This window comes from Saimiri boliviensis, chromosome 7 (genome assembly GCF_048565385.1).
Source record: "Saimiri boliviensis isolate mSaiBol1 chromosome 7, mSaiBol1.pri, whole genome shotgun sequence".
Taxonomy (NCBI): domain Eukaryota; kingdom Metazoa; phylum Chordata; class Mammalia; order Primates; family Cebidae; genus Saimiri; species Saimiri boliviensis.
In genome coordinates, this window is record NC_133455.1 from 94,288,400 (window position 1) to 94,301,349 (window position 12,950).

The following is a 12,950-nucleotide window of genomic DNA, read 5'->3' on the forward strand; positions in this document are numbered from 1 at the left end:
TTCATAATGTATGATTTAGTACAGAAATATAATACATTGGTTATTGTTGCTCCCTTCCAATAGTGTCGCTCACTTCAAATAGTGATTATTCAACCATAATATGCAAATCTCTGAAGAAAAGAAATACATGACTCCCTTTGCCCTTCAGAACTTACCTTCTCTGCTACCATGAAGAGACACAGATATCTCCTAGAATGTAGTCAGAGCACGGTACACAGATGAACACGAAGCAGCACTATGTGGATAACTATTTATGACTGCAGAATAATTTCAAATTTTACAACAGGTTTTTGGCTCTTTTCTATAAAAAATAAATGGTTTACTTTAGAGAGGGGCAATTGGTAGGAAAGAGCAGTAAGAAGTTCTAAACACAAGAGACTGCACTCCACTTGCTCTAAGGCAGGAGGTGATCACGGAGGCAGCATTAACTGAGAAGAACTGCGTTTGGCAGATGGGAGCCCTAAGTGACAGAGATATGTTCTCACAATCCTTAAATGCCTATGTGTATTTAAAAAGTTTAATTACAACAAAACAAACAATTACCTAGATAAAAAGAACCAGATTTTCTGCATGATACTTTAGTCTCTGATGTACCAACAGACCCAACTCTCGAATAACTGTTCCCTTCTCACATTTATGCCTTCTGTGACAAGAACATATATAATTATATACTTATTTTTCCCAAACTGCACAATCCAGCCAGTTCTTAGTCCCTAGTCCATATATTCTGTTTGACCAATGAATGCAGGAGCAGGGATTAAAATGAGCTTTTGCTGGAGAAAGCACATTTACACAACCTTGTTCTCGATAACTATCTGGGATCTTTTTCTGATGCCTATATTGTGGCTTATCTTTCTGTATATTCTATTATGACTAAAAGGTGTCTACATGTTCCTAAACACAAGCATGTGCCTATTACACAACTCCCCTTCATCAGCAAAATGTATACTTGCTTATTAAGCACTAATGAATAATTAATATGCCTTGTATCATAAAGCACCTTTTCTCTTATTACTTAGCAATTCTTGCTCAAACTTTTTCATTTCTCCCTGCATCTTCCCTGTGAAGCCTGTAGAGGCATGCAGTTCTTTTTTTGTTAAGATAGGAGAAGTGTAGTTGGAGACAGAGTGAACAGCCCACTCAGAAGTAGATAGCCAGAGGAACAAAGATTAGAATCCACCACTCCATTCAGAGTGAGTTCCTGCCCAACATGGCTCTACTCTTTTTAGATTTTTAGAATTAATGTTCACTTTCCACACTTAAGAAAAGATGAGAACTAGGAAAAGAATAATAATTATAAAATAAGCAGTAAAGTGTACTTTAGACAATATCCACTGTTGAAACAAATACTAACTTTCCAAGATGTGAGCTACTTAGAGAATACACACGTCTATACTTATGAAGTCCTGAGGGAAAACACCAAGTGATTGTGTGTGTGTGTGTGTGTGTGTGTGTGTGTGTGTGTGTGTCTATAGATGCATTTGTGTGTGTGTATGTCTTTTATGATTTATACTAAATTATGAAGTCAGATAAAGACTTGGCACATTCACATATAAACAGATATTGATGACGGCAGTTCACCTGTGTGAGCATGCAATGCTAATTTGGTGTTCATACAATTTCCCCTACCATGTCCTGAGTAACACAGCCAAGGTTGCATTTTTTTGTGACTAAATTGAGAGTAGAACTTGGCCCCACTGATGTTTAGTCAATGATACCGCACAGCTTTTTCCATTCAATCCAGTCTCTAGTGACATAACAAGAAGCACTAAGTACCTAATAGCATTTCTTTAGTTTTACTCTGAGTTTACCACTATTTCAGAGTCATAGCAGTAACTTGACTGAGGGTTCACAATAAGCAGTCACGCAGCAGAGCCAGGCCTTGAACTCAACTAAACTGACACCTCAATATTTTAAAAACCTTGGGCAGTTTCACTTCCTTACCAGAGTTGAGGGAGACATATCTGTCCCCTTATGCTGAAAAGTTATATTAGGTGACAGTACCTCTAGTTAGGGATTGTAGAAAACTTTGGGTAAGGTGGCTGTTTTTTTTTTTTTTTTTTTTTTTTTTGCAGACGAGAAGGACAAAAATGCAGTTTCCAGTTAGTAATAAACTTACTAGATTGCTCCAGCACTCACTCACGTAAGTTTTAAGGCTATGAAAAAAAAAAAAAAGACTTGCAGTTTTTAATGGGCTTACTGTCCAAAAGAATATGAAGCCGAGAAAATGCAGTGGTTTTTTAAAATCCAAGAAGGCACACAGAACTTTGAATATTAAATATTAGAGACTGTGGGACAAAAGCAAGAGCAATCTTTTTTATTTTTATTTTTTTAACAAGGGTGAATACCTAAAATTTCAGATAAAGATGAGCAGATAAATAGTATTACACAAAAGAGACAACAAAAAAGGCAGATGTAAGGAATTCACAAGCTTACCTCCAGCAAGGGGTGCCAGTGTGTTATTGGTTTTCGATGATAGGCCAGCATTTCATTCCAGTGGTCTCGCCCAAGCCCCTCAGCGTCCAGTCCTGTTCTGCATACTCCTATGACCTCATTGTGTCCTACCCTAGGGTTCGTCGAATATTATACTTTCATTTCCAACATTCAAAGATAAAAGGAGTTTCACAAATCTTAGTAGAATTTTAAATATATGATTAAAATAGTAGATGCTGTAATTCTGCAGATTATACTACTTCAGACTGAATGAAATATCTTAAGTAAATAAAAATTTACTAAACAGTATCAACATTCAAAAAATGAATGTGTGTAAGAGGTAGATACAAACCATTTCGGTGCTTTGTAGTTTAAGCACATTTCATCATAATAAAAATACCATGAATGAGAAATACCAGTAGGTCTTTACCTATATGATGAGTGTTTTTCTTGGAAGCAATCTCACTTAACATAAGTGATGTAAAGCAAATCTTGTTCTTTCCATGAGGCTTAATGTTTTATAACAATGTTTAGATTTCTCACCAAGAAATACAGTACCAATTTTCTTTAATTGGCTCTAAATGATGTGTCAGTGTGTTACCACTTGCATTACAATTAAATAGGGCAGGATTATGTTCAGTTGCATGGCATTTGATTTGTTTTTGGATAACAGAAAATATACTGAACAACGTTTGCATTATTTATTCACGTCCTTCTTTCAGGGCAATGAATCAAGATGATAATAATAACAGTTAATATTTTTGAGAGCTTATTATATGCCAGTGTTCTAGGTAATTTAAATGTACTGACCCACTTAATTCTCCCACCATGACCATGAATATCATTATTATCATTCTCTCATTGTACAAATAAACTAAATGCCCAGAAGGTTAGGAGCTGGCCTGACTTTACACACTTAGTAAGAGGCAGAGGCAGGGGCTGAATCAAACAAGTCGTTGACTAAAGAGCACATGTGGTTAAGTAGCTTCTCAAGAATGGAATGTAACTGAAAGGAGCTTTCAATTTTGGAAGCCATCTCCAAAGATACTTCTGAGATTATTTTAGGACATTTCATTCTTTTTTCCCCATCATTGATGTAGATATGTATATGTAGTATTATTTTCCTTAATATGAAATTTCACAAACAAGCATGTTTTTAGGTACAAAATTTTTGTCTTTCTGTGTATATCTTGTTAGCATTCATTTCCATAAAATTGCCTGAGTGACAAATGCTCAATTGTAACTACCTGCACTCATTGCTGTGAGAAATCAATAGGGGTAATTGGCAAAGCAGAATGGGGCTCCTGATGAAAACGTCTGCAACATTTTTAGAGTTTGAAACTTCAACTAATTCAAGATTTCTCTCTCCCCTTTTAAACAGTAGTTGTAAGTTAATTTTTTCAAAGTTATAAATTCATTTCTAATAGACAGTGCTTGCAAATTTTATTTTTCAGTTTTTTTTCCCTAGCTCTAAGCCAGGGGAGAGCTCATCAATTTCTCTCAGTTATAGGGTCTTGGTTATGATATTATAAGATGGACACTTTGTGTGTATTTGAGAAGAAAACAAATGTACTAAGGCGCTGTTTATGTGCTGATAATTTTGTAGGTTAAAAACACAAGTATGCATTTCCAAAAAATTTATCAATATAAAAGTCAAAATAATAAGAGAGAGTATATGGTAAGGCCCAAATAAGAGACAGAAACCTTTGGTGGGACAAGAGTTCAGAGGAAGAAGAGGACTGGTCAGCAAAGCAAGGCTTACAGAGGTGCTGACATAAGCAAGGCTGTGGTGTGTTGATGGGACAAGATACACAAAGCTGGGGGACAGTCCAGGCAACGGGGAGAGTGGAAGGGCAAGGGTAAGAGCTGCAGTGGGAAGGATCTTCAGACCTGCATAGGGGAGGCTGCAATGTTTTCATGAGAGCAGGAGTGACTCAAAGTGTGTGACCTGGAAGAACTATCCCGAAAGCAATGCTTTAAGATTAATGTGAAGGTATCAAAGCTGTATCCTTATGGCTACTACTTACTTTCTACTCTTATTCCTCATTGTTCACAGTTCTATATGATGCTAAAGTTGTACAAATGGGAAAAGTGATTCCCAAAGTGTTATGCAACTTGCCCTCTCATGTAGCTAGTTAATGATAGAGCTTGGATAAGCATCATGATATTCATATTCCAGCCTAGTTGACAAAACAAATTCCATTGACTATAATCTCTTGTTACTGTAAAAAGACTCCACCATAGTGCTGTCTTGAATATATTCTATACTACTTCTGGACCCATTCTTTCACTAGTCTCAGGTGAATTTTAATTTAAAGATGACTTCTTTTGGAAATGAAAATCCACAACTATAAAATAGAAAACAATGAATTTTGAATTAATCATTATTCCCTCCTCCAATTTAAATTTAAACTGTTGTAGCAGTAAATGACCTGAAAAGCTGAGTTCCTGTGCATGACTAGGGATGGCCATTCTTCAGTGAGTAGACAGATACACATACCTGTCGTAATCCATGACTGCGATGGAGAGGCTGACCTGGTCCACGTTCTCTGGAGGGATGTCAAAAATAATGGCCTCATTGTACACAGGGTTTAGAGTGTTTTTCTTTGTGGTTGTTTTTCTCTTTTTTAACCTTCGACCTTCACACATCAGAGACACTTTGACATAAGGATCTAGGAATAAGAGAATAACTTTATTAAAATAAAAGTAGCAGTACAAAGTGTAAATAAAACTGAAGTTTATTACTAAATAAGACCTATAGTATTAAGGCCTATATTAAGACCTTTAGAATTACCAATTTTAAATTTGTCTCAAAAAAAAAGAGTAATTGTAGTAAGGTTAGTTTCTTTCAAAATGGTTTAGAGTAAGATGATCAAAACTTGTGAAAGACTTAGCAACACTGTACTAGACAGATAGAGATGATCACAATAAGTAGAAATTAGAAAGCAAAAAATATATGTGGAATCTTCTTCAATTACTTTTGAAAAAGGACAAAATTAGAAATAACATTTGCTTGATAAGGAACTCGGATTGAAAAAATGATTCTTACAAGTGATTTATTGCATGCACAACGGTAAAGGATAAAAAGGGGGATATTTGGTTTAAAGATGGCCACACAGAAAGAAGGCTCTTGATATGACATTATCTACATGATGCCAATTACAAGGGAAAAATTTACTTGGGCTACATGTTTATAGGCTACAGCAGACATGATATCTATCCTATTACCCTTACTACTGTAAATAGAAAAACTGCTATAGTATTACAGAAAATTATATGATGGTTATATAAAATTTCTAACAAGCCTTACTTCTGCACCTTTTATTCAAAGCAGGCATGGTTTTGGGAGGGAATGTCAATATTGGGTTGAGCACACTAGATAAACAATCAGTGTTTGCTATCCTAATTTTTTTTTCTCATTCTGGCCATCCTCTAAGTGTAGCACCAATATTTCTTTTTTTCTGTTCTCAGAGTAATACACTTTATTTCCATTTCCATAGAATAAGCTAAAATGATGGCAATATTAATTTACTTGAGCATGTGAATGCTTCTTAAACTCCTGAAATATGTAACTCTATATTTCCAAGGCATTCCCATCAAGAAGCAAGGTATTCATGGCTGGCAATAGGGTAGGTAGAGGAAAAGAAGATAATGTTAGTATCTGTTTCCCATTTATTTTTTAATTTTTAAATAGTAGGAAGGATGTCCTAAGGAGAAGCTCATTTCTGTGATACAGTTTTGTGTTTGAGCCCACAGACCTAGGCCTTCTAATGAAAAATGGGAATGAGAAGCATGAATTACCCTTTACAACTCCCATCAGCTCTCCAACTACATTTCTCTGCTTGTGACAAGGATAATTTACTGGCTCTTGAGTTGAATTACAAGCCTGTTGTGAGGATTAACGAGGAGGTGATCTCAAACCATGCGTTCCTCTGATGAAAAGCTTCATATAAATAAAATGTACTCTTGCACTTAATTATAACTTTGATGTTATTTCTTTGTCTCAAAATTTGATCTCTTTTCATACATGGTTAAAAAAAAGAGTAAAATAAACAATTTGCAGAGTATACTGTTTATCTTCAATTCCTCAACATTTACTGACCCATGACTTTTTCACCGAAATTAATGTAGAATTTACTTGTTGTTTCACTTTCACATTATGTATTACAAATTTAAACAAATGAACATCATGACATAGTTCGTAAATCCATGATCGAGAGATATACAATAAGTAGTCTCCCTCCCATTTGTCTTCATCCCTTAGTTTTTGTATATCACTTGGGTATTTTTAATACAAATATTAGCAATATGAATATGTATTCCAAATTTCCCCATTCTTACACAGAAGGGTGCATAATATTCATGTTAATTTTTTACCACTTTTAAAAAAATCACCTGTACATCCTAGAGCTATTTCCACACCAGAATTTACAGTTCCCTTATGTTTTTTGTGATGCAAATTTGAGTTTTGTTATTCTGCAAAAACTCAAATTATACATCTTCCCAAAATGTCACCCCTTATTTCCACCACTATTTCTTATTTCTGTTTACCACAACAAACACCTACCAGTCTCCCTACTCTTCCCTTATCATTTTTCTTCCACAGAGTTGTGCCAGTGTTTATGTATTAAATTCTAACTAGTTACTCAGAACTGCAGTGAATTAAATAAAGGGATGAAGAAGGATGAAGTGTCTTTATCTTTTTATCAAAGTTAGCATAAGAGGGATTTCCTTCAAGAATTTCTTTCAGAATCTTCAAGAAACATTAATTTATTTTATTATTCATTTCAGACACCACAGATGCACAAATTTTTAGATAGCTGGCAAAAAATGCAAATACAAATGGTGGTCATGGAACATGGCTATTTCTCTGCAGATCAGGTGAGGGGGAATAAATTCAGAGCGAATATTTCTTCACATAGCTTCATTCACAGTTTAAAGGCTAGGAATATTCCCTTATAAACAACTGACTAGCTGAAAGTGGGGGAGTAGAAGGTAAGTTATGTATTTTTGAGACCGTGCTAAATTGGTAAATTGGCAGAGAAAGAAATAGAAACAAGAACTCAAATTCAGATCTATTTGATAATACCTTTTAAAAATTTCATAATGGTAATGTAAATAAAAGAGGTGACTTGGAACATTTTAATTTGTGATTTTTTTCTTTTGTAGTACTCCATTATAGACAATTAATTCAGTAGCCATGTATCATTTTAGATACACGAAATATTTTACTTGGGAATGTGCCCTTAGTCCTACGGCCATTGTATACACACCTGATGAGCCAGTAATATCCATTGCCTTCAGATTTCTGCACTTTATCACTGTCAATGTCATACGCCCAGCCGTCGGCAAGTAACAAAGGGAAAACATGATTTCGCCCAGGTCTATACTTTCCTAGAAAGGCAATTGGAATGTTAGCAATTTCAAACACTGAAGAGTGAAAACAAAAAATAATAAAAGATGTTAAATAGAAAATCACTTTAGAAGAATATTGGAATGTCACTTTAAATTGTTTTATTGGGAATAATAAAGATAACATCGCAAGAAAGCTATTCTGAATGCAGTATGCAAAAAGAGTCTATCCCATCTGCTTATTTGCTATCTCTGCTTGTATTTACCGTAAGAATCTGAAACTTAACATAGTCAAAACCAGACTACTGATTTCAGCCATGCCCTATCACCTTCCAAAACGGATTCTTCCATCAGTGTTTCCACAATCAACAAAAAGCATCACAATTCACCCAAAGACTGAATCCAAAAACCCAGTAGTGACTTTTATTCTTTTATCTTCACGTCTATGAGCAATCCATGGGCAAGTCCTGTCTACCCTATCTACAAAGTATATCCCAAATCAGCGAATTTCTTTTCAGCTCTGCTACTCAAGCCTCCATCTTCTCTTGCCAGCATTACTTCACTAGCCTTGAAAACAAACCTCTCATTCCAGAAGTTAATCTTCACAAAGCAAAATATCATTTATGAAATGCAAATCTCTTGCTTAAAACTGTTTAAGGGATCACAACTGTAGTGGAATAAAGTCCTACCTGGCATAAAGTGGAATAAACTCCCTACCTGGCATGTAAGTGGAATAACTTCAAGTCCTGGTATGCCTGGGACATTCCTGGTTTATACCTATTGTTATGGTGTAATTACTAAGAACAACCCTGTCCACATTGTTTTTTTGAGACAGTCTCACTCTGTTGCCCAGGCTGGAGTGCACTAGTGTAACCTCAGCTCACTGCAGCCTCCACCTCTTCCATTCAAGTGATTCTCCTGTCTCAGCAACCTGAGTAGCTGGGATTACAGGCATGCGACACCACACCTGGCTAATTTTTGTATTTTTAGTTTTGACTGTTGGCCAGTCTAGTCTCAAACTCTTGACCTCTAGTGATCTGCCTAGCATAGCCTCCCCGTCTGTCCACATTTAAATATGTCTTTGATTGACTAATACATTCGAAGGTCACACACATAAGGTTTATGCCATCTGTGCCCTACCTTTCTCTCTAACATTTTCTCATTCCTCTCCCCTCCAAGGTCTGACGCAGACACAAATGTCTGAGCATGTGCTATTCAAATAAATGAAGTTTATTCCTGCTTTGGGGCCTCTGTGTTTTTTTTCTAATTGAATAGTGCTTCTTTCTCTTAAATCTTTATATGGCTGACTTTTTACCATGCAGAACTCAACTCAAACAGCATCTCTGCAGTGGGGCCTCCACCCATCATTCATTCTGAGACTGTACACCCTTCATATCCTATACTCACCACAGTCCCAGAGCCTTCACATATTTTTTTGTAGTACTTATTGTCTGATATCACCATTTAAATTCTTTTTTGTTGTTTCCCAGACTCCCTCATATAGCACCCAGGAGAGCAGGGTTGTTGACGGTCTTATTTTCTAAAAGGTACTGAAGTGCATGATGCATAGCTGGTACATATCAGTGCATATTTTTTGAAGAATTGAATACATTACTTAATTAATCTGAATAAAACCTGATCTGGGTTTTTTTTTTTTCAATTTTTATAAAGAGGACTGTCTGCAGTACCCTGATATAGATTTATATATGGTCTTTGACTGCATATAGTGTACAAGTGAAAATGAATGTGGACAACGGATAATTTGGATGCCCCTCAGAGAGCTGTTCACAGGATTCAATAAAATCATAGCTGGTAAGAAATTTGTGGCAGGTTTACGTTTGGGGGAAATAACTTGCTGATTATGCACCCAGGTCCACAGAGCTGGGTTCTTAAACATTTTTCATGATACACTATTAACATCTGTTGGGCTTACTCATATAGCTTGGGCTCCGATTTACATAATTCTCCTTTCTTTATTCATGGTCTAGAAGTTAGAGACCAGTAACTCAGGGCAAAAACTTTAATTAAATTTGTGTTTGACCCCCAGTTCTCTACTATCTAATGGTGCGATCTTGGGAAATTCAATTAAGTTTTTAATCTGCAAAACTTCATTTTCAAATTGAGAATAATGCCCACCTCATAGGGTTTGTAAGCATTAAAGGAGATAATGTAAATAAAGCATAAGGTACTTTATACAGTGTTTGGCATGTGATGAAGAATGATGTTTTGTTTACTACTGTATTGCTAGCACATAGAGCAGTGCCTTACATATATCAGGCACTCAGTAAGTACTGGATAAATGAGAAGCTTAATAAATGGAAGTGATTATTATTTTGCAAGAATATTAGTAAAAAAAATATTTTGAAAGAAAGATATACCCAACTGGATATCCTTTATGCTGGTGGATTGCTATAGACTAAAAATAGTGAGGGAGATCCCACAGAAGAGAGTTGAGGAAAAACAGAAAGAGCACAACCTCCTGCTGAAGAAGGAACCTCCTCCTCCTTCTAACTTTTTTTATTTTTGGGACAGGGTCTCTCATTCTGTTACCCAGGCTGGAGGGCAGTAGTGCAACCATGGCTCACAGCAGCCTCATGCGATCCTCCCACCACAGCCTAGCTGGGATTATATTATGTGCCACCAAGCCTGGCTAATTTTTGTAGAGACAGGGTTTTACCATGTTGGCCAGGCTGATCTTGAACTATTGGGCTCAAGAGATCCACCTGCCTCAGCCTCCCAAATTGCTGGGGTTACAGGTGTGAGCTATGGCAGCCGGCCAACATCTAATGATTTTTGAGCATTATTTGCCAGGAACAGTGGTTGGTGCTGCAGACACCAAGATGGACATGGTTCAGCCCCTGGAGGTCTCAGTTGAGAGGAAAGTGAGTAGGCTTTAAAAGGCTAAGAAAATAAGTCTGAATGCCATTTTTATCTGTTGATTTTCTCCTTGTTTCTTTGTCTAAGCATTTCTTCAGGCTCACTCTGCAGGCTTAAATTTTCTGCCTGACAGCCATTCCCCTTTCCCTCATTGGGTATTTCTCCTTTCAGTTACTATCAATAAGTGTGGGCATAGTTTGTTGTCAGCTGGTCAAAGGAAAGAGATCTCTCTATGAACATAGATCATGACACCAAATTCCATTACGAAATACGGTGAGGGTGGGCTGGGCACTGTGGCTCACTCCTGCAATCCCAGCATTTGGGGGGCCAAGGTGGGTGGTGGATCACCTGAGGTCAGGAGTTAGAGACCAGACTGACCAATATGGAGAAACCCTGTCTCTACTAAAAATACAAAATTAGCTGGGTGTGGTGGTGCCTGTCTATAATCCCAGCTACTCGGGAGGCTGAGGCAGGAGAATCACTTGAACCCGGGAGGTGGAGGTTGCAGTGAGCTAAGATCAGGCCACTGCACTCCAGCCTGGGAAACAGAGTGAGACTCCATCTCGAAAGAAAAAAACAAAAAACAGAGACCAGCCTGGCCAACATGGTAAAACCCTGTCTCTACTAAAAATACAAAAATTAGCTGGGTGTGGTGACACATTCCTGTGATCCCAGCTACTTGAGAGGCTGAGGCAGCAGAATCGCTTGAATCTGGGAGGCAGAGGTTGCTGTGAGTTGAGATCGTGCCACTGTACTCCAGCCTGGGGAATAGAGCAAGACTCCACCTCAAAAAAAAAAAAAAAAAAAAAAAAAAAAAAAAAAAAAAAGAAAATTCAAACTCTATGTAGTCAGGAGTTTTAAGAAAACTGGAATGAACTGGGTGGTAAAATTAATGTAAGGGATGCATGCATAATAACTGCACAAAAGTTTAAGTCTTCATTAAACTAAATTTTTCTTTCAAGAGTGTGAAAAAACAAGTGCCAACATATTGCAAAGGGTAGAATACTCTCTAAGGTAAATACTAACATTCTTATTTAAAATCTGGAAGTGATCTAAGAGATTATCACGAGAAAGTGAAATTAATGAAGGTAGGTGGCTGCATGACCTTTAAAGGGACCATAACATATGTAATGCAGAACTCTAGAATTTGGCGACAGTGCTCTGAGATACCATGTGTGCTAACGTTTGCTATCCTCCACTGAGTCTGTGCCCTTATTGATAGTTCAACTCCAACGAACAGGTAGAGATTTAAGGCTGCCTCTTCTGTCTGTTCCATGCCACTGTGGTTTATAAGGCCATCTTCATTCTCAATAATCCAAGTTCTCTGGTGGCCAGTCAAGAACCAGAAAACAAATTGAAGGGTCTCTAAACATACAGCATTAATATAAGAAAATTATACAATAAAGTTATTTATATAAGAAGTCTATATCATTTTTTTTCAACACCCATTTGCTATTATTTTGGTCAAAAGTTTAGCAAGATTGTTTACTTGCTATATCAATCTACAGCAGGTCAAATCTCACATATGCAGTGTGGAGACGGGGAAATTAATAGCAGTAAGTCTAGTGAAGACAGCAAGAAACAATAGCGACAAAGACACAAAACTGCTAAAAAAAAAGAAACAAATATTCTAAAAAGAACAGCAAATTGGAATCACTTTGTATTGGGGTAATTACCAATAATAATGATTCAGTAACTTAACATTTTATTACAGACTTGAACAGTAATTAATATTTAAAGTAATGACCTTGAGTCAAGGTAAGGAAATATATCCTATATGATCTGTTCAAGAAAATAGAAACACGTACACTATTTTTCAGGATTATTTTTATCCAAAATGCGAAACATAAGGTATTATAATTTCAGCTCAAAATGAGTAACGCTTTGAGTTTCTACAAATTGTGTGTAGTCTCATTTTCTACAATTTTTTATAAACATGAGTTTCCCATATCAACCTCTAAAAAACTCTTGTATTTTTGGGCAAATAACCATTTGAAAGCCTGCTATTAAGTCTAAGATGCAGAGTTCCATAAAATTTATTATGGGTAAGGAGGCATTTACCCCATTCTCATACACACTAACTTATTTGGTTGAATAATCTCAATGATAATCTTCAGAGTTCCTACTTGGAATAGGGGCATATGAAAAAAGGGTAACACTGAAGCTGGCTCAGAGGTTATCAATTCGATTTCTTCATGCTGGCTTCGCCAAAATGGAGCTGGGTAGATAAAGACCAGTTTTGATGATTGGCTATAGTCAACTTTGCAGAGAGAGTCACAGTTATAAAG

The 12,950-nt window shown here is 36.5% G+C and overlaps 1 protein-coding gene across 6 annotated transcripts in view; it reads right to left on the bottom strand.

The window, feature by feature from the left end:
• Positions 1-12,950, bottom strand: part of SYT10 (synaptotagmin 10) — a 119,659-nt gene that overhangs the window by 65,045 nt on the left and 41,664 nt on the right. For 5 of the 6 annotated variants that reach the window (XR_012518525.1, XR_012518527.1, XR_012518524.1 and 2 more), the window contains exons 4-6: positions 7,707-7,827; positions 4,934-5,105; positions 2,437-2,566 (exon numbers count right to left, since the gene is read on the bottom strand). Coding sequence is in view for 1 of the 6 variants with exons in the window: in XM_003926646.4 (XP_003926695.1) it covers positions 2,437-2,566; positions 4,934-5,105; positions 7,707-7,827 (423 nt within the window). In the remaining 5 variants the exon portion in view is untranslated. Of the gene's footprint in view, positions 1-155; positions 302-2,436; positions 2,567-4,933; positions 5,106-7,706; positions 7,828-12,950 lie in introns of all 6 variants that reach the window. The other variant, XR_012518528.1, reaches the window with a different exon arrangement.